General features: G+C 47.0%; 5 protein-coding genes across 5 annotated transcripts; 4 read left to right on the top strand and 1 right to left on the bottom strand.

The window, feature by feature from the left end:
* Window positions 1-254: 254 nt before the first annotated feature.
* On the top strand, window positions 255-3702 carry AOL_s00043g675 (uncharacterized protein; the record flags this gene model as incomplete). The annotated part of the gene is made up of 3 exons (XM_011121161.1): window positions 255-1181; window positions 1256-1647; window positions 1710-3702. The coding sequence occupies 3 exons, from the start codon at window positions 255-257 to the stop codon at window positions 3700-3702; spliced, it is 3312 nt and encodes a 1103-aa protein (XP_011119463.1).
* Window positions 3703-4570: 868 nt separating this feature from the next.
* AOL_s00043g674 (uncharacterized protein) lies at window positions 4571-5625 on the bottom strand (the record flags this gene model as incomplete). The annotated part of the gene is made up of 3 exons (XM_011121160.1): window positions 4571-4855; window positions 4963-5166; window positions 5389-5625. 3 exons carry the CDS (start codon window positions 5623-5625, stop codon window positions 4571-4573), a joined length of 726 nt encoding a protein of 241 aa, XP_011119462.1.
* Window positions 5626-6384: 759 nt separating this feature from the next.
* On the top strand, window positions 6385-7005 carry AOL_s00043g673 (uncharacterized protein; the record flags this gene model as incomplete). Its single annotated transcript, XM_011121159.1, has 2 exons — window positions 6385-6656; window positions 6786-7005. 2 exons carry the CDS (start codon window positions 6385-6387, stop codon window positions 7003-7005), a joined length of 492 nt encoding a protein of 163 aa, XP_011119461.1.
* Window positions 7006-12117: 5112 nt separating this feature from the next.
* Window positions 12118-15669, top strand: AOL_s00043g672 (uncharacterized protein; the record flags this gene model as incomplete). The annotated part of the gene is made up of 1 exon (XM_011121158.1): window positions 12118-15669. The coding sequence occupies one exon, from the start codon at window positions 12118-12120 to the stop codon at window positions 15667-15669; it is 3552 nt and encodes a 1183-aa protein (XP_011119460.1).
* A 1247-nt stretch (window positions 15670-16916) lies between these two features.
* On the top strand, window positions 16917-18967 carry AOL_s00043g671 (uncharacterized protein; the record flags this gene model as incomplete). Its single annotated transcript, XM_011121157.1, has 3 exons — window positions 16917-17102; window positions 17254-18885; window positions 18953-18967. 3 exons carry the CDS (start codon window positions 16917-16919, stop codon window positions 18965-18967), a joined length of 1833 nt encoding a protein of 610 aa, XP_011119459.1.
* Window positions 18968-19700: the final 733 nt, after the last annotated feature.

The raw sequence follows: 19700 nt of genomic DNA, 5'->3' as shown, positions 1-19700 counted from the left end.
CCCACTCTTAGGACATTTTCACTACGCAAAAGTTCCCTGAATAGGGGCATCTACAGACGTCCGGAGCATACCAGCTCAGTAGACGGGTCTATATAACCACTCGGTCAATCTCTAGAACAGGGTCTCTTCTTCATATCCCTTACACACTCCTTCATCGATCCAGTCCCTTTCAATTGGAGATCAAGACCTTGCACCCTTCCTTCCCCAACCACTTGAATCAAACCGAATAGGCCAGCTGGTGACCCCTTGGAACCATGGACGACGAGGTCGAAGCTACTCAACCCTCCACTCAACCCGCTACCCAACAACAGCAACAACCGGAGCGTCAAAAGGTCGCGCCAGACCCGAATATACTCCTAATACTTCACCCTGCATCGCCAGCCGCCAACATCGCCGTCGCTTATCTAGCCCGTAGATACCCCGCCTATGTTCGGAACCATGTGGAATCAAGCCTACCTGGTTATATCTGTCTCACCAGCTCGGTACCTCCTAAGAACCCCGACGCCGGCTTCACATTTGGCCGTAATCCAGTCAAGTGTGATGTCGCTCTTGGACAACAATCGAGTTCGCGCAGAGTCAGCAATGTCCATTTCCGTGTCTTCACTACCGACGAGGGCGTCATTATGCTCGAGGACTGTTCAACGAATGGTACCTGGGTAGATAACGTGTGCCTGCAGTCTCCAAGGGCACTCGCTAACCGTCATCAGACACACGCATCTAATACTCGTCGAAGGATTCTAACGAATAGTTCTCAGATTCTTCTGGCTCTTGGACCTGTTGAGGATGAGTTGAAGTTCATCGTTGACCTGAAGAGCACAAGTTCGAAGGCGTGGGAGCAAATTCGAGGCGCCAACCGACCAGTAGGGAAAAATGGTATGTTGCCGCCTGGTCGTCGGCCACAAGCTGGCCAAGGCCATGGCACGGACGCGACATCAGAGCAATATCCATTCCCCGACGGTTGGACTGGTGAGAACGGCATATATGAAGTTGGAGATATTGTCGGTAAAGGTGCTTTCGCTATCGTCAGAAAGCTTACCCAGAAGTCGACGGGTAGTTTGTACGCCGTCAAGATCATCAACAAGCGTGTTTTTGGCCCACAAGAAGAATCCGGACGAAAGAACGGAAAGGCGAGGTATCTTGGTGTTTTGAAAGAGGTTGAGATTATGGAGCAACTGAAGCATGTAAGTTGCTCTGTAGTTCGATTTGAGGTTTTCAACACCATTACACCAAATTCCAAAATACTAACAATGCCTAGCCAAATATCATACACTATGAAGAATACAAAGAGATGCCCCGTCAACTCTACATTCGAATGGAATATGTTGGCTTTGGCGACCTTAGTGACTACGTCAAAGGCCGCGGAGCCATGCCCGAGGACCTCACTCGAATCGTCACCCAACAAGTCAATAATGCCCTGGTTTTCATTCACGGGTTAAACATCTCGCATCGAGATATCAAGCCCGACAATATCCTCATCAAAAGCGAGGATCCCCTCGTTGTTAAACTGAGCGACTTTGGTCTCGCTAAAATGATCACGGAGGACCAAGACTTCAACAAGACATTCTGCGGAACAATGCTGTATCTTGCCCCAGAGGTTTTTCCCACTGTGGTTGGGGTTCAAAACCCGGTTACTAGAAATATTAAATAGTAAGTTTTCTTGTAAGAAAGGCTTGGATTAAAGTGTTATTCTGACAGCGCCCATAAAACAGCCATAAGGAAAACCGGCGCTACAGCCACGTTTGCGATATGTGGTCGCTTGGATGTGTCGTTTACACGCTTCTTACCGGTGATCCGCCCTTCACTGGAGCTACTCAGGAAGAGATCCAGCAGAAGATTTGTGCGGGTAACTGGGATGTTGCTAAGCTCTCGAAATGTGGAATATCCGAGATCGCCATCGATCTCGTAAAAAAGTTCCTAATCACTGACCCCACAAAGCGATTGAACGAGAAGGAGGCGCTGCGACACCCTTGGCTTGAGGATGGCACATCTGAAGACGACTGCAGCCAAGGAGCTATGCCCCCATACATTGATGAAGACGAAGAAGAGGTTCTCTCGCAGCAGATTGAAGTCTGGGAAGAAGTCAAGGGTCGACTGGAGAAACAAGATCCAGCACGATTATCAGATGTCGACGTCCGCGACTTGCTTAAGACACGAGTTCAGCACGTTCAGGATCATGAGGGCGACGTGGAAATAGAAGGGTCACAGGAACAAGCTCGCAGACTTGAACGAGAACGGGAGCGAGAGCGGGTAACCGTACCCTCCTCACAACTTCGGCAGGTGCATAATGCGGACTCGCTCGACAAAACGGTTGTCCCGCCCTTGCGCCGCCGTGTCCTCGACAACAGCCTTCTTGGACCGCCAGAGGATGAAGAGTCATTTGAAGGATCGGATGTCAACTCTGAAATTGCAGGTTTGAGGGATTACCCGGACAACCGTATCCAGGAAGATGAAGCCGAAGTCAGCAGCCCCGACAACGCCTACGAGGAGAGCGGGGTATTTGGCCGATCTCATGTTTCCGAGATGGAGGCCAGTGACGAAGAATCACAGTTCTACGGATTACAAGCTGGGCGTGTCGCGGACTCAATGATCTCGTCCGAGGGTGAATACGATTCATTTGTTGGAATTGCTAAAACACCTATTTCAGATCGTTCGATGACAGTTCCACGGCGACGGACCCCTGGGCCAGACGGCAGAAGCCTGGCAGGTATGCGCACTATGGTTGGCAACCTCAATGTCGCTTCTATGGCCTCTGAGTCCATTTTGCATAGAAAAGGCTCAGGGAGGTTAACAACGGATGATAGAGTCACAAAACGAGGTTCCTCTCCAAGCCTACGAAGGAAATCTTCACCGCATGACGTTCCAAGCTACCTCTCCCGACTCCCTCTAGAGAATAAAATGTCTATTATTGACTCCGAGGGCAGTAATGCTAATCACGACGACGCCTCTACTCACGAAGTCGCCATGGCCAAGACCGACTCCTTAACTACTAGAAACGAGTATGGACTTGAAAATGATGTCGCCGGACATGATGAACCTCAGCAAGAAATTGAAGCCGAAGCATATCTCTCACCCTCCCAACAGTCAAGTTTTTCCCGCCCCAAATCCATCTGGGGTCGCCTTAACCCCCTCCCTTGCTCCATTAATCACGAGCCAATCAATCTTGTTGACCAGCACGTTCGATATGGTCGCTCATCCGCTTGTGTTTGCTTTGTTTCTGACACTCGCGTCTCTAAACATCATTTCGTCCTCCTCTTCGCCCACGAAGATGACATCGAGACATTAGCTAACTCCACGGAGAACGAAGAGTCATTCACCCCCCATCCCCAAATGAAAGCTTGGATCAAAGTTCTCGGTACCAACGGCATCATCCTTCACGGACGTAGGCTCTCCAAGAATGACTTTTTCCGGGTCTTCGACCAGGACGATATCATCATTTTTAGAGATAGAAACGAGTTCCTTGGCTTCAGAATCGATCTCATGGTTGGGGATCATGGGAGAACAGCACAGGATCTGAAGTTCGAGAGGGATTGGGATGCGATGAGGGCTTACCAGATTGCTGCCGCAAAGCAGGCGAGGATGGGGCTTCCAGGTCCAACCCAACCCATTAATAGTTTGGAATCCCAGTTTAGGGCTCAGCAGCAGCAGCAGACAACGAGGAAGGAAAACGTACCCCTCCATGATCAGCCAATGTCTGATACCTAATCAGAGATTATTATTAACGCCTTATCTCAAATACCTTTAACACCTTTCCTCATACCATTCCCTCTGTACATTTTGTCAATACTTGCTAAATCTTGTTCGCAATCACCATGATGGCGTTTCTTCCTTTTCATTTGCAATCACACGATACATCGCATTGAATTTCTTCGGGCGAGAAATATTGTGACTTTCACATTTTCATCTAGCTCCGTCATTGTTTTTGTGTACAAGATCGTGTTTTCGACCTTTTCCTTTTTTCAATTTCTTTTTCTCCTTATGCTGGTGCTCTCTTTTTTTTAACGGCCTTCTCTACGCCTGTAAAGGATTCTCATAATATCTCTCTAGCTTCCGACCTTGACGTTTTCCTTTTTATGTATAACCTGTTTGGACTATCTAACGATTTTCATTTACGTTCCCATTTTCCTTATATACCGACGCACGTACTACTTTGTTCCATTTTATCATTTTGGATCGTGAGCAGGCTCCCTCTATTACTATTTTGTTCCTTTTTCATTCTAGGGACGGTGTTCTCGAGGATGTCCTTGGTGTTTTTAGTGGACGAGAGGATACTCTGGAGCAATCAAAAAATTTCTCCTTTTCGTCTTGATAGAACATTTTTTTGTATTTTTCTTCCCTTTCCTTGAATGCTTGTCTCCCTATGGCTTTGCGGAGCTTATAGTATGGACAAGAACATTTAAATAACCAAAATATGATTTTATGAATTTCGAAACATGATTATTGTAGGAGCTAGGTGATATATACAGAACACCCACAACTCTCAGGCCTGGGCTTAGCCGTCCCTCGTAAATCATTGGCTTCGAATCGAGCCACTTCCCGCCCAAAACTTTGTTTCTTTCGCCTTTAGTCTTATCTAAACTTTACTCCTTGCTTTCCATAGCTCTACATTCTTCTGCACTGTCTCCTTCAAGATTGTAATAACTTCTTTCGGGTCTGGTGCACCAAAGACCGCAGTTCCTGCCACAATTACGTTGGCACCGGCCTCTGCCGCAACACCAATGGTACTGGGACCCAATCCTCCATCGACTTCGATGTCCATTTCCGGGTATCTATCGCGAAGGGCAGTGACTTTGGGCATACACCTCTCCTGGAACTTCTGGCCGCCGAAACCGGGTTCTACGGTCATCACTAGGACCATCTAGAGTATATATAATAATATTTCGTCTGATTAGTTCGATCTGGTTGGGGAATAGAACAGAGATTTAAAAATAAATAAAATAAAATAATAAAAATTTGGTGACGTACATCGGGATAGTAATCCGGATCGCTTGTATCGTCCAGAATGGAGTAAAGAACATCTGCGGGTGTATCCGGTTTAATGGCAATTCCGGCCTTCATTCCGCTATCGTGGACGAGTTTGATACATTCTCGAGGGTTTTCGGTAGCTTCGTAGTGGAAGCAGTAGAGGTCGCCACCGGCCTTTGCGAAGTCTGAGATCCATTGTTCTGGCTACTAGGTAGGAATTTGAATTGTCAGTGCCTTGAAATAAAAAATAAAAAATGAAGTAAGAGTTATTATCAGCTAATATTAATTATCAGAATCGATATATAAGATATACATATGCATATATATAAAGAGAGTTATATATATATAATATGCGACCCGGATATATTATCCTTGGTTATTATGTCAAATGGATATCATCTGATGCTCAGAAGAGGAAAGAACAACCTTCGCAACCATCATGTGACAATCAAAGATCCCCTTCCCATCTGCAGTCTTCTCAATCGCCGGACGAATGCATGTGACCACTGGAGCCCCAATGGTGATGTTAGGCACAAAGTGACCATCCATGATATCGATATGAAGCCAATCGGCTCCATGGCCGATGATGCGTTGGCATTCTGAGGCTAGCTTGCCAAAGTCAGAGGCCAGGATCGAAGGTGCAATTATTGGCTTTGGAGACATTATTTAATTAAAAAGTATGTATGGCTGGCGTTGGCGGTGGTGCTGGTGCTGGTGGTGATAGTAATGTCGATTACGATAAGAAGGAAGCGGAGGCGAGTGATAATGATAAATGATAAAATGGAATACTTGTTGGATTTTATGTGGTTGACGAAGCTGAGCGGTTGATGTCATTCAATTGGTGGGGTTTCTGCTGTGGCCGGTCCTCTCAACATTTAAGCTTGTAGCTTTTCCTGGGTAGCTTTGCTTTGGACTTGAACCAGGAGCTCCCCCTTGAACCGGTCAACTAAACTAAACTAACAAACTCTCCCCTTTCATCAATCGCAATAAAACCTCGAGACGGTGGTGCGTGGAGAAACTGTTTTAATTATAACGCGTTAGGCCCGTCAATTGAAAGTCGGATCGGTAGAAGTGGATTTGCAAAATTGCATGGGGCCGCCCTTGCTCTTTAGCTTTACCGGTGCTTTGTAGACGGGTCGATTCAACCCGCACGAGCAGCATCCCAGCGAGAACGAGCTGGTTCGCTTCAGCGCGACGAGCCGGCCGGGGATAACTGTTATCCAACATCAACAACACAATTATATATATTCCATTCTATCTTATTCTACGTTTTTATATTTTATATATCATTTGTGAAAAGCATTGTAGTCTCATTTCCTTCTACTTTTATTTCTTTAAAAACCCTAGTTATCGAATTAAAGGAAGAGAAAGAAAGAAGAAGAAGAAGAAGAAGAAAGAAAAAGAATAAGTGGAGTAAACACAATGGTCTGCACCAACGCCTTCGAACGCCAGCAGCGGTCTGCTATGTTTTGGCAAGGTCTCCGTCCCCGTCGGCCCATGATGTCGCTGGCTGACTTTACAACCTTCCTCAACGATCAAGACCGTATCTGGCCACTTGAGATAAATCTGCCAGTTGACGAGGAGGGGTTTGACATCGAATTTGGGATGTCTATTTATGAGAGGCACAGACATGAAGACGAACGCTATGATAGGTTTGGATTTACGCTACAAAGGCTGGCTGGGTGGCTATTGCGGTAAGTGCTTTTTTTTAAACTTGACGAAAAAGAGAAGGGAAAGAGGAGAAGGGAATATGAGGCTTCAATTGCTTTTTTCTGTGGAATTTCTCACGGTACCTTTCTCTTACAATTATATTTAACATTTAGGGCAAATGCATATCCCGAGAAGGATGAAAGTGGTAGCGTAACCGGCATCGTTGAAGTCTGGAGTATGCCCAAAGCTGAGCATATTCCTAAGATACTCCTCCACTCAAGAATCAAGTACAAAATCCTAAGCAAGGAGGCGAAAGTCGAAGCTATAATGAAAGAAACGGCAAAGCAAGACGCAGCCGAGGCCATGGGCAGCGAAGAGAAACCCGAGGTCTAAGCAAACAAACGATTGACGACACAAGATTGCCCCCTCCCCAAAGGATTCGAAGTTTGCGATCTGAGCTATGTTTTTTTTCTATCTCGGATATAAGCATCAAAGGTATATGCATATCTACGGCAAAGCACTGGGAGGGGTAATAAACAACCATATATTAAACGGCGCCGGAACAAGGTCATCCCGATTTTGCATCACAAAAATCACCATCCTACGACTCTGAATGACTAAACTTTTTCTTTTTTTTCCCTCAGCTCTCATGTTCATCGCATCTGACTTCGATTTAACATACCTAATACTTGCTTGGTCTTTTTTGCTTTCGGGTTTGAGCGTGTTATGAGCGTGTGTGTGCCATATACCATTCAGCGTCATGATCAGCTCTTTTTCTTCTTCCTTTCCTCACATTTTTTTCTTCTTCTTTTTAATTCGCTTTGCCTTTATCATGTAGTTTAAATCCCATCCTTTCCCTAGGATCGTGCCCCTCTCCAACATAATTAATACCATCCAACCCCTCTATCGAAGCCAGAACAAGATCGACGGGGAATGGCTAGTCTCTATTAGGTTTCTTATCAAGATTACGATCCTAGCGAGTGTGCCGTGCCGGCCCGTTACATGGTCGAAAGCAAGTAATGTCTGCTTTCTAACACCAGCTTTGCCTGGACACCGATCGCGACTAGTAAATCGGTTCCGGAAACGTCTGGGAAAGGAGATAACTTGTAGATGCCTACTATGCATACAATGTACATGTTTTGCCTATTTTTGATACCCCTTCTTGAATGCATGGAGCACTGAATAAACCGGCCCCCCGTGGTGGTTTTTATGTCATGTTGATTATCAAAGGAATGCATTGAGAGAGGGGGGAAAACAAGGAAATGGTATATACATATATATATCTACAGGCTTAGTAAAGTTATAATTAGTTTATTCAGGGTTGAAATCCCAAAAAAACACAGGCTTTAGGGTACGACGACTTGCATTCCTACCGTGTGAATTTTCCGTGGTTTGCCTCGTGATAATAGGCTATAACTCTTAATGATTTTTTATATCATGATATCACATACCGTTCGCCGGAAACGGTATCGCGTATCACTAAACCCGGTGAAAGAGAATTGCGCAAAAATGATATCAATATATACCGAAAACATATGTAACCGCATTTTTGGCCGTTGGATTTGAGAGGGGGGGAAGGTTGGCGATTTTGGGATCCTGGTTTGTGGTCGAAATCGCGATATCACGATCGATCGAGTGCTTGATTTAGGAATCAATCCTTCTTGGAACCCTGAATGCGAGTAAGCCCTTTCAAGGCTATAGGGTTTTATATTTATCCTATTCTATGTACATATTTTGGCTTGATTGTTGATGTGAAAACACAGTACATTACAGTACCTGCGCAGTATTTTCTTTTTTAATGTCGATACATCTCAAAGGACGGTTCGTAGTACTTAGCCGGTAAGTAGGCTACAAATCTGGTAAGCAGTCTCATAATTTACGGCTAGATCGATCTTTAAGTGAAATCTTTTCAAGAAATTTAAACTTTAGGCTCAAGAGCTAGAGTAGTTAACTAGTTCTAGACGTTGAAGGAACTGAGACAGTTGGTATTCTCTGTGCCATCGTCAGGACGGGATGGTTCAGGTATTTTTATTCGCAAAGTTGTTAACCCAATTGCCAAATAAACATTGAATTTGCGACTTAACCAAACACACATAGTTTATAGTTTGATATGGAAATAGAATATATAGATGAAGAGTACATGATCTTCGAATTATGTGTGATAATGTTTATTGGAGGCACAGCTCTAGCGTTTGAAGCTTGAGTGATCGTGGTCGAGTCTGCAACTATTAACGCAAACACCCAGTATTGAAATAGATCTACCGGAACTCACATGCCCAACCTACCGACTTACAGGCGATGTCGTTTGTATGAATTCCGAGTCTGCATGAAGTCATGAGTATAGGAATATCCTACTCTCTGAATTCGGATACGCACGCAAGGCGCAATGCGTTTGAACATGAGAAAGGGTCAAGTCCTTGGCCTTCACCTTACCGTGGACCTAGCTAGCGCCGCCGTAGCTACAACTAGTGCCAACCCTCATAGCACATATACAGATGTCGCAGATTCTCGTTGGTCATGCCAGGCTACTTTGGCCAACGCTTAAACCTGTAGCTTCACGCAATTATGGTTGGACGGGTATACTTGCAAGTCAATGGCATGATGCTTGAATGACCTGGCAAAGCTCGCCGGCGGCTAGTCCCGAAATCTCCTGTAAAAATAAGGATCAGGGTCTATATCAGATCCACAAGATCATGCTATAGCTTAGGCAGCTTCGATATTTCCATTGGCAATTCAAAGAGCCAAATTTGGCCAAAGTTTAATCGGTTGACAATGTAATCGGCATGTCCTCCGTATGGATTTTGTTTTGTCAGCGCATCAGCGCCGACGGGTCCGGGATTACAAAAAAAAGGGTTTTCTTTCTTTCTTTCTTTCTTTTTCGCATGGGATGCATGTTATAACTATAAGCAGCATGTATGTCTGTGCAACGGACCTGTCAAAAACTAAACTTTGTAATGGATCATGCATTTCAACGTTGTCCCGCCTTCGTTCCCCAGAAATAACTCTCGTCAAAGGGGCGCTAAATTTGGACGTTCCTTAAATGCAACGAGAGAGAGAAGGAGCCAAGAATAGACAATAGCCATTGTTCGCGTGGTTGCGAGCGAGATCATGAACGATGCAAAATCGCGAGAGAAGATGCAATGATAATTGTCCAGGCCGGTGGGTTCTCTTAAGATCTTTTACTGGGAACTGGCTGGTTTGAGGTTTAATTCGACGGTCTCAGCCAATCACAGCGACCTTTGGCGCGCGGTTTCCAAACTGGGAAAGGCCCACAGCTCGGTTCTGGCCAATCACCACGCTTCCAGGCCTTCATGGACCAAATCTCGTCTGTTGTCACTGCTAACGTCAATGCTAGCGAAAGACACCAGACGAACCGGACAGACGTCTTTTCATCCGAATCTAGAGCCTGGGTCAACTATTCGCTCCGCGAGCCAATCTACCGAAATTGCCCACCCACACACGCCTAGCCAGGATTCCCGCGGCCTGGGGTAGGCTTGTTGATTTGTTTTTAGTAAGAAAAACGTGTCTGCACGACGATGAACATACGAACGAACGAACGAACGAGCGGGCAAACGATGTTTTTTCGTTGACGATGCAGCAGGCATGCTAGCAGGAAGGACACAAATTTTCCTGCACAGCTGCCCACCGATTAATTGCCCTTCGATATGACGAAGGAAGTAGTCGCTGTTGTCAATTTTCCCTTTTCAACCTTTTTACGAAAAGCGGAAATTCTGCCAACGGTTGATCCCCGACCACTTGCATACCTCAAGCGGCGCAGAATCGGTTTGCATGCATACATACAAACCAGGTATCAAAAGGAAAGAAAGCCTACGGACGGTGAAGGAAAACACCACGAAGAAGAGGCAGAGGCGCAGGTTTAACGAATGGTAAAATGATCATGGGCAGGTGTTATCCTATCTGGCATGGGGTCATTTTTATGTTTTCTCCATTCCTTCGACCTTGCGCATTCACCTGATAACAGGCTACGGAAGAACCTCCATGTCACCGAAAGGTACATGGGAAGGTTAAAAAAAAAAGTGACAAGGACAATCCGTGATCGAAGACAGAAGGCTAAAAAATGACGGCCGCCTTCGATTCGATCTCCACGATAATTTCATAAACGTTGGCTTTTTCTTTGTCATCGAAAAGAGATCGAATCATGATCACGGCGTGCCTCCCCACCCGTCCGGCACCAGTAATTTACGTGCCTGCCGATTTTTGACTGCGCTGACGGCTGTCTCGACGTTTTTGACTGGACTTGCATGCACCGACAATCTGGTCTGAATTGGTACTTACATATATCTTGACGGAGCCGGGGTACGCCGACCCTTTTGACAGCTAGCTAACCCTCTGCCTAGTCCCAAGCTTGGTAGATTTCCGTTTCCCTGCCAGCAGCTGTAATGTCGAATTCATAAGAAGTGACAGGTCAAGATTTACTTTTTTGGGATTAAGACTGCCTAAGAGTTTTGGTATATACCACCACTATCAGGTCGGCTTTTGGACGAGCGATTTTTCTTTTCCTTCTGTTGTCGTCTTTTGTTTTCAGCTTATGCTCCTGCTGTTTACGACCCTTGAGCTCCAGCGCTCACAACAAACCTCCAAATTTCAGTCTTCGATGGCAGGAAAAACATCATCAGCTTCTTGTTTTTTTTTTCCATACAGACATAGAAAAGAGGTCTAACCACGGCGGCACTGATATCATCCCATCCGAAGTATTTACTTTTTACGCTTCAAAGAGAGCTCTTTGGGGTTTAAAACTTCCCAAGGTGAGAGCAGCCAAAAAAATGTGCGGTCCAATGGTCCCGCACTATCTTACCGCCCAGGTTATTAACCACCCACTCCACCCAGCCAGCGGACACCACACGCAGCCCGTGTGTTCTATTCCCACACTCTTGCGCCTCGTCGCTTAACCCGTTGGCAGCGAACAGTCCAGATATAACCTCACGCCTACCCAACTTATAACCCCACAAGGAAGAACAGCCTCTTTTTCTTTTCGGCGACAAAAATAAAATAGGACAAGGGGGGGTATCCAAGCAGTCGGAAGAATAAGAAAAAAGGTTGCCTTGTTCTTGTCTCTTCGACGCTTCTTTTTTTATTTTTATTTTTGGCGAAATAAGATATACACTCCGACTTTTCCACTTCGTTTGTTTCTTCATTTGGTTTCCTCTGGAGACTAGGCTGCTTTTTCACCATTTCTTATACATACCGTCGGGTTCTCGCTTCGACATTTGGGTCCTGGCTTACTGAAACATCTTCTCACTTAAATATCACGGGATTATATTTTCGACAAAACAAAAAGACTCAAGCTAAAGAGGACAATAGGCGCTGGGTAGCCCCGGGATCAATTTCCCCAGGAAAAACTCCTTACGAATCGGAAAAGCCTAAGCTAGCTACTCTTCGACTGGGTCCCCTTACCTATCAAACCACTCCGTTCTCAACTGAGATTGAGAGGAGAGAAAATTAACTTATATACCCTCCTGCTCCTATACATTCCCAAAAAAGAACATGTTACCACTCAGCGTCATAACTGGCGAGGCAGACGCAAGAAGAGCAGCTACAGCCGCATCTCAACCTCCATCGGTAGGCGTCTTTGACGGCATTACAAATTCGCCATACACAGATTTCGAAGACACCGAAAGCGTTTCGAGTATACGGCCTTCTAATACGCCAAGATACCAACCAAGATCAATGCCTTCTCCACCATTAGGATACGATGAGAGTGCAGCAGATACACAGGGCGGAAGGAGGGCGGCGGCGAATTCGACAAGAATACATGGTTTGGGGTTAAATATGTTCAAGCACGGATTGAAGACCGATATTCCACCTGCAGGACATCGATCGAACCCTTCGTCACCGGTAAAATCGCCAGTAAAATCACGAAGACGGTCAGCTAGTCTGTTGAATAACAATAATAGCAGCGTCAGTGGAACGCCGGGATCGAAACATTCCAGACATTTCTCGAGCCAAGCTTCATTTATGGACTTCGGACCTAACCCGCCCATTTCACCTACGTTGTCGGATACAAGGTCTACACCGGCGCATAGTCCAGTTAAGGCTAAATTTTCGGCGACGGGATTCCATAGCCAGCAGAGCTCGATATCGAGGGTTTCAGGATATTCCAGCGTTTCGAGCGTTGTACAGGCTTATTCCGACGGTGTCAGCCCGAGATCCGGACATGTCAGTAATATGGATAACTGGACGGCGTCATACTTAAACAATAATAGGAAAGTGAAGGGACATAAAAGAAATGCCTCGAGCAAGAATTTGATTGTGGAGACTCTATCTGAGTCCTCACAATCGGAAGCAGGATCGCCTTCTTATACACATATGGAACCGTCGAACGGTGGTGGTAGAGCAGTTTATCACTTCGACCTTACGCCAGAGAGCCAACAAGATTCCTTCCCGAACTCGCCGCAGGTCGACGATGCGTCACAGATGCGAGAGGTCGGACACCAGGGCAAGTCGGTTGCACCGATTTTACAAGCGAGGCTGTCGTCAATGTATACGCTTTCTTCGTACGCTGGAAGAGATACGGGGATGTGGTCGATGAGAAGCGCAGCTTGCACTTCAATGACCAGTATCGATACCGCCAGGCAGAAATATATTTCCACGGAACCAGATCAGACCGAGTTGGAGGAATTGGAGGAGATGATGTGCGGCATGGGTATGAAGGCCGGGATTACCATTAAACCACCAAAGGATACTTCAGTGGAAAAGGAGGTTCAGATATTGATGGAAGAGATGTTGCAGGGACAGGATGTGGTTAGGAAGGGAATGGATAGACGAATGGAAATCCCACCAAGTCCGCAGTTGCCCCAAGTCGTTGAGCATGTTGAGGATGAGGAGGAAGAAGAAGAAAAGGAAGAGCAGAAGCCTAGAAGCCCGACTAAAGCGCCATTTGATATGACGAAGACTGAGGACTGGAAGGATATTGAGAGATGGGCTGGGATTGGGTCGACAAGGGAGTACCCTCGAGAAAGCTCAGTTGCGACTTACGAAAGGTCGGAGATCGATGATGAGAGTATGCATGAGGAGGACTTTGAGCACATGGAAATGGAGGCTGCCATGATGAGGATGTCGACGAGGAGTAGTAGACATCCGGCTGAGTATGAGGGTCTGAATGAAATGCGGGCGAGTATGTCTATCCCAGAGGTCCCACAGATTCCAGATATCGAAATCTTGACGCCGAAGCAACATTACACCGTACCCTTACGTGAAGAGCCAGAGCCAGAACCAGAGCCAGAAGAAGAGGTCAGTTTCGTCTCGGCTGTGTCGGCACTGACAGAAGAGGAGGAGGAAGAGAACCTTCACGTGGACTGCCCGCTTGGTTATGAGATTTTCTTTGATGATCTTGCAGTTGTTGACGATGAGATGAAGTTCCAGCAAGAACTCGAAGACGCTCGTGTCAGAGAGGAGGAACTTGAGAAGGCTGCTGCTCTTCTGTTACCCGATAGCAGACCGGTTACAAAGGACGGTAGTCGACCGGGAAGTCGACCAGGCCTTCCACAGTTGTCACTCCTTGAGGTACCACCAGTTGAAAGCCGTGCAGGACGAGCTTCTCTTGATTCACCAACATCGGGAGAGGAGAGCCCTATTGATGCCAAGGGCAGGGTTGTTGATTTCTCGCGCGCAGGAAGGCGCCATAACCTGAAGGAGAACGAGATTCGTGTCGAAGACCCCTCATACTTAGTCGCCTTCAAGAAGTTCCTTAAGCCGTCCGTCCATTCAGATGCGTTTGTGTGCCGTCAAACCCGATTCGATAGCTTCCAGACCCGCAGAATCTGCAATGAACTCCCTCACGAATATCGACCTCTGCCACCACCGCCACCAAAGGCCGCGGAGCCGGAGCCGGAGCCACAGAAATCGCCCCGTGCAACCTGGCAATTCGACGAGGGCCCGAGGGTTTCGAGCATGACACCAGAGAAGCGTAGAGCCAAGGAAGTCAACGACGAGATCACTTCCAGGCTTTGGGTATTCATGGCATCTAAGTGGCTCCACTACGGCAGAATCTTGATCAGTCCCACCCACGAAATTCTCATCCAAGCTGCTTTGGAAAGGCGAAGAAATAAGGCAAACGGCCCAGTCCCAATCCGTCGACGCATTTTGGACCTTGGCGGCGCTCCAGTAGCCGACTGGGGATGGCATTGTGCCTATGAATATCCATACTCCAAGGTCTACACCGTAACCAGTCGACCAAAGAACATCAATATCGATAATGTTCCAATTCCCAACCTGGGTGTTGTCGAAAAGCGAAGATTCACCGGTCCGTCAAATCACCGACATATCAAGGTTTCATCTTTGTGGAAGCTTCCGTTCCCAGATAACCACTTCGATGTTATCTCCGCTCGAACTTTGCACACCATCTTGAAGCAAACGCCGCCCCCGAGACGCAGGAGCGAGCGATATCACCGCCTCAGCAAGACCCCTAGGCTCGACGAGTACGCATTGACACTCAAGGAATGCTACCGAGTCCTCAAACCAGGCGGTCACTTCGAATGGTCTCTTACTGACAGCGATGTCCTCCGTGCCGGGACAAATACCCAAAGATTGGCCGAAGAATTTGCCAACGAGCTTAGGAGCCGTGGATACGATCCCCACCCAACAGAGAAGTGGATTAGTCGGCTCGGAAACGCTGGGTTTGTGAATACCAAGCGCACATGGACTATCCTCCCCATGGCACCACCAGCGGAGAAGCTAAAGGCTAAGAGAAGACTTGGTGTCACCTTTGACGACGACTTTAAGGCTGCACAGGAGGAGATGGCGGCTGAACTTAAGGCATGGGAGGAACTTGGTATTATCAAGGGAAACACCGCCGATGTGGCTGCTCTCAGCGGTATTGTGGGTACCTGGAGATGGGAAGAGTGGATGGTGAAGATTGACGGGGAGAGGGAAAACCCCGCATGGAAGAAAGGGCTTGTGAACGGAATCACGGCCACCTTGGAAGAGGGTAGGGAGAACGGGAGTGGATTTAGGAGTTTGGTTGGGTGGACAAGGAAGCCCACCGTAGCTGAGAAAGCGAAGATGGACAAAAAGTTGGCGAAGAAGACGGCTGCTTGAAGCGATTGATTTATTGTACACGCATGGGATGAATGAAGGGAGGCTTTGGTTTCGTTTGGTTTTCGATATTATTTCACGAGATATGATGGAGTTTTCTTTACTTTTATTTTTACTGTTCTCAGGCGTTTTGGGGCTTTTTATTCTTCTTCTAGCTTCTTTCTCCCTCTAGCTCTTCTCCTGATATATTTTTTTATATTTCACCATTTAACCCTTCCAACATATATAGATGACACTGGCATATTTCCTTTAATTCATACGTTTTGCTTCAACAGTTGATGCCCTCTATTCTTGTTTCTACCTTTCATCATTTGTTTGAGCTGCTTTGAAGGTGTTTTCTGGCAAAATATACTAGATGGGTGGTGTTTTCTTTCTATCTCTTCTTTTGCATGTATCATAGCCTACTTACCAACTAGGTACCTACATACATATTCTACTTATCGGGTAGTACACCCTGGAGTACTCTATTTACTTTGAAGTCAAATACTCGCGTTTCAATTATTTCGTGGTCTTTCTTAGTCAGCCAAAATGACATGCTTCGGCAGAATCTCCCAGAAGTTATAAGAGGGAAAGTCAGAAAAGAGAGAGGACCTTCCGGAAATTACTTAATAGTAGGATCCTAAAAACATCGATCCGGGCCTGCCCAATGGTGGATATGTCTTAAACCCAGCGTGTGCTGGCGCTGCATAACACAACCAATTCCATTGCCTCGGGCGGGTCGCTTTCAGCTGAAAACAAAAAAATTGGCCGGGCCAATTGTTTATGATTTAGCCATGGCAGCTGGCAGTGACTGGCCGTACTGGCAGCTTAAGCTAGTCAATTTCTAAGCAAATGCAAACACCCCGCCAATAACATACCGAAACAAACCAGCCTCCCGCAGTCCTCAATATAATTTTTCTCACGCTCCCTCTTTCCTCCCTCTCTTATCCTCCTATCTTCTCCTTCATCGTACTCGGCATCTGTAGCTGTATACTAAGCTTGGTACCGTCTGAGGGCACTGGACTGGACTGGACTGTCTCCTGTAAGTACTACTGAGTATCTACCCGGTATCCATATCCATCTGGGGTAATTAATCCGCTGTGCAACGTGAGCTAACAACATCCCCAACACACCCGACAGTCCATTCGCCTCAACTTAACCTTAACCTCGGAACCCCATCCCTCAACCTCTCTGCCGACGATACCCCCAATCACTCGTCTACAACTCTTATAGTACAATTCGGATTCGAGTTACAACTCGTAGATACCATCATGTCCTTCCTAGGAGGCGCCGAGTGCTCTACCGGCCGCAATCCACTTGCTCAGTTCACAAAACATGTCTCGGACGATAAGTCGCTACAGCGGGACCGCATGGTCGGTGGAATACCCGGCGGTCCTGGCATTCAACAGGGCATGAGGAGTCAGGGTATGGTACAAGGCCCAACGGGTGACCAGCAGGTACGTGATACAATCCTACCACCCTGAGAATGTACGGCCTGCAGCCTACGTGCGACGACAAACGGCAACGGCATATGGCCGGCCCCTCCGCTACTCATGTGTATCATGGTCACGAGCGTACTAACAAGCCCGTCTACGACGGCTTCTACAGATGGAACAATTCCTTATGCAAGATCCAGCGGCAGCCCAGCAATCCGCCGGTCCGTTCCAATTCGATGGCATGCGTGCTGAACTAAACCACATACCTGCCGGCCAGGTCAACTGGGCTGCTGAATTCGCCACCATGCCCCCCGGTGAAGATCGCGCACAGTTGGAAGCCGCCTTCCATGCCGCTCAAGCCAAGGGTGAACCGTTCAACCCTGCCGAATTCGCCTCCTTCCAGCACCAGCCCCACCAGCATGTTCATACCCCTCAACCGGACCTCGCCGCCCCCATGAATGCAGGAAATGCGTACTACCCACAGCGTTTCCAAGGCTACAGTATGGGCGGGATGTACAGCGGCGGGTTCGCCAGACAAGCTTCCCAGATCCCCGCCCACACTGTTCCAGAAACCGCTACTACTGCCAAGGGTAAAGAACGAGTCGTTGAGCTCACCGATGAGGACTGGCAGACCCAGTTCAAGCAGATCGAGGAGCAACAGCACGAACCGGTCGTAGATGAAGATTCGCAGGCTAACCGTGCCATCGAGGAAGAGCTCGAGAAGAACGGTGAAGCTATGTTCTCAGATTTCGAACCCCTCTGGGATGGAATCCAAAAGGATATGGAAGCCAATGGTGTCAAGGTCGACGATTGGAACTGGGAACCCGGTACTCTTCCTGGTCAACCCCCAAATCTTGGCGAATATCTCTTCGAACAGGAAAACCCTTATATGCAAGTGGGTAATCCCTTCGAGGAAGGTATAAGACTCATGGAATCCCATGGGAATCTCTCTCTTGCAGCATTGGCCTTTGAGGCAGCATGCCAGAAGAACCCTAGCCATGTCGAGGCTTGGGAACGTCTTGGTGCTTCACAAGCGCAAAACGAAAAGGAGACGCCAGCTATCAGAGCGCTTGAGCAAGCGTTGAAACTTGAACCCCAAAATATGAATGCATTGATGGGCCTTGCGATCAGTTATACAAACGAAGGATATGATACTACCGCGTATAATACCTTAGAGAGGTGGTTGAATGCACGATACCCAGATATCACATCGCCTGCCGTGGATAACCCGCTTGATAGGTTAGCTATCCACTCGAGGGTTACAGACTTGTTTATCCGAGCGGCGGTGTCAGCTCCTGAGGGTGCGGCGTTCGATTCGGATGTTCAGGTTGGATTGGGTGTTTTGTTTTACGGAGCAGAGGAATATGATAAGGCAGTAGATTGCTTCAGCTCAGCATTGGAGAGCGATTACGATGCGAGGGACAAGAACCATCTATTATGGAACCGACTCGGAGCCACACTCGCCAATTCGGGGAGGTCCGAAGAGGCAATCGAAGCTTATGAGAAGGCATTGACGATTAACCCTAACTTTGTGCGAGCGAGGTACAACTTGGGTGTTTCGTGTATTAATATTGGATGTTACGAAGAGGCTGCGCAGCATTTGTTGGGAGCGTTGGCAATGCATAAGGTTATCACTGATAGGGACGCCGCAGAAGCTCAGAAGATTGGGGTTGATGTTACAAGGATTGAGCATAATCAGAGCACGAATTTGTATGATACTCTACGACGGGTGTTTGGACAGATGAACCGACGGGATTTGGCGGACTTGGTGGCGAATGGAATGGATGTAGATGTTTTTCGGAAGGTTCGTATTATTAATCCCTACACGGAATTTTACAAGGGATGAGCAATGGCTAACTTGGAGATCACAGGAGTTCGAATTCTGAAATGGCAAATTGGAGCAGCGAGTGCAAGAACGGGTGCTGTCGGCCGCTGGAGAAGATGCTGGACGAATGGTTTCCGAGGGATGGGCCTCGATTGTTTGTACACGGCAAGAATGGGCGGGATGTTTCTTCTATCGTTACATGAACGACGTTCTTTTTGGAAGCAATAGCTGCATTTAATTTAGATCTTTCATTATTATCTAATCCCACACACCTCTTTTTTTTCTGTTTTTTTATAATCATCTCCGTTTGTAAGTAGTATATAAGTATATATCGCGGGCTCGGGGTTTAAAGTCTTTCAGGAGGTTCGGGTTTTCTTCTTCTACTTCTCTCATCCTCGTTTCTTTAATTATCGGGTCAATCTCTGTTGAGATACGTATAGCTATGCATACGCGTGCGCCCAATGTAACGTGTGTATTATAACATAAGAAAAATAAAAGCATTGGTCATGCTTATTTTCGTGCTGAAAGGACGTGCTTTTCGGATTTACGGAGTGAGAAGTCGCGTGGGCTAGCTAGGTAGCGAACATGGCTGTTTCCTTCCTGCCTGGAACCGAATATACATAAGACCAAAGAAGCAGTAGCGCACAAGGTATACATGCATATCGAAAAAGTGGACCCCGCCGATTCGGAGGGCCAGGTTGATCAATTGAAGTTACATGGCCAAGCGTGATGCCTATATCCAATGGTCTGATATACCGACCATTTAGAGTTATCAGATCAATCAAATCTATGCG

The sequence above is a fragment of the Orbilia oligospora genome (genome assembly GCF_000225545.1).
Source record: "Orbilia oligospora ATCC 24927 unplaced genomic scaffold scaffold00043, whole genome shotgun sequence".
Classification (NCBI taxonomy): domain Eukaryota; kingdom Fungi; phylum Ascomycota; class Orbiliomycetes; order Orbiliales; family Orbiliaceae; genus Orbilia; species Orbilia oligospora.
Note: the sequence above shows the minus strand (reverse complement) of the source record. Positions and strands in the feature narration are given on the sequence as shown.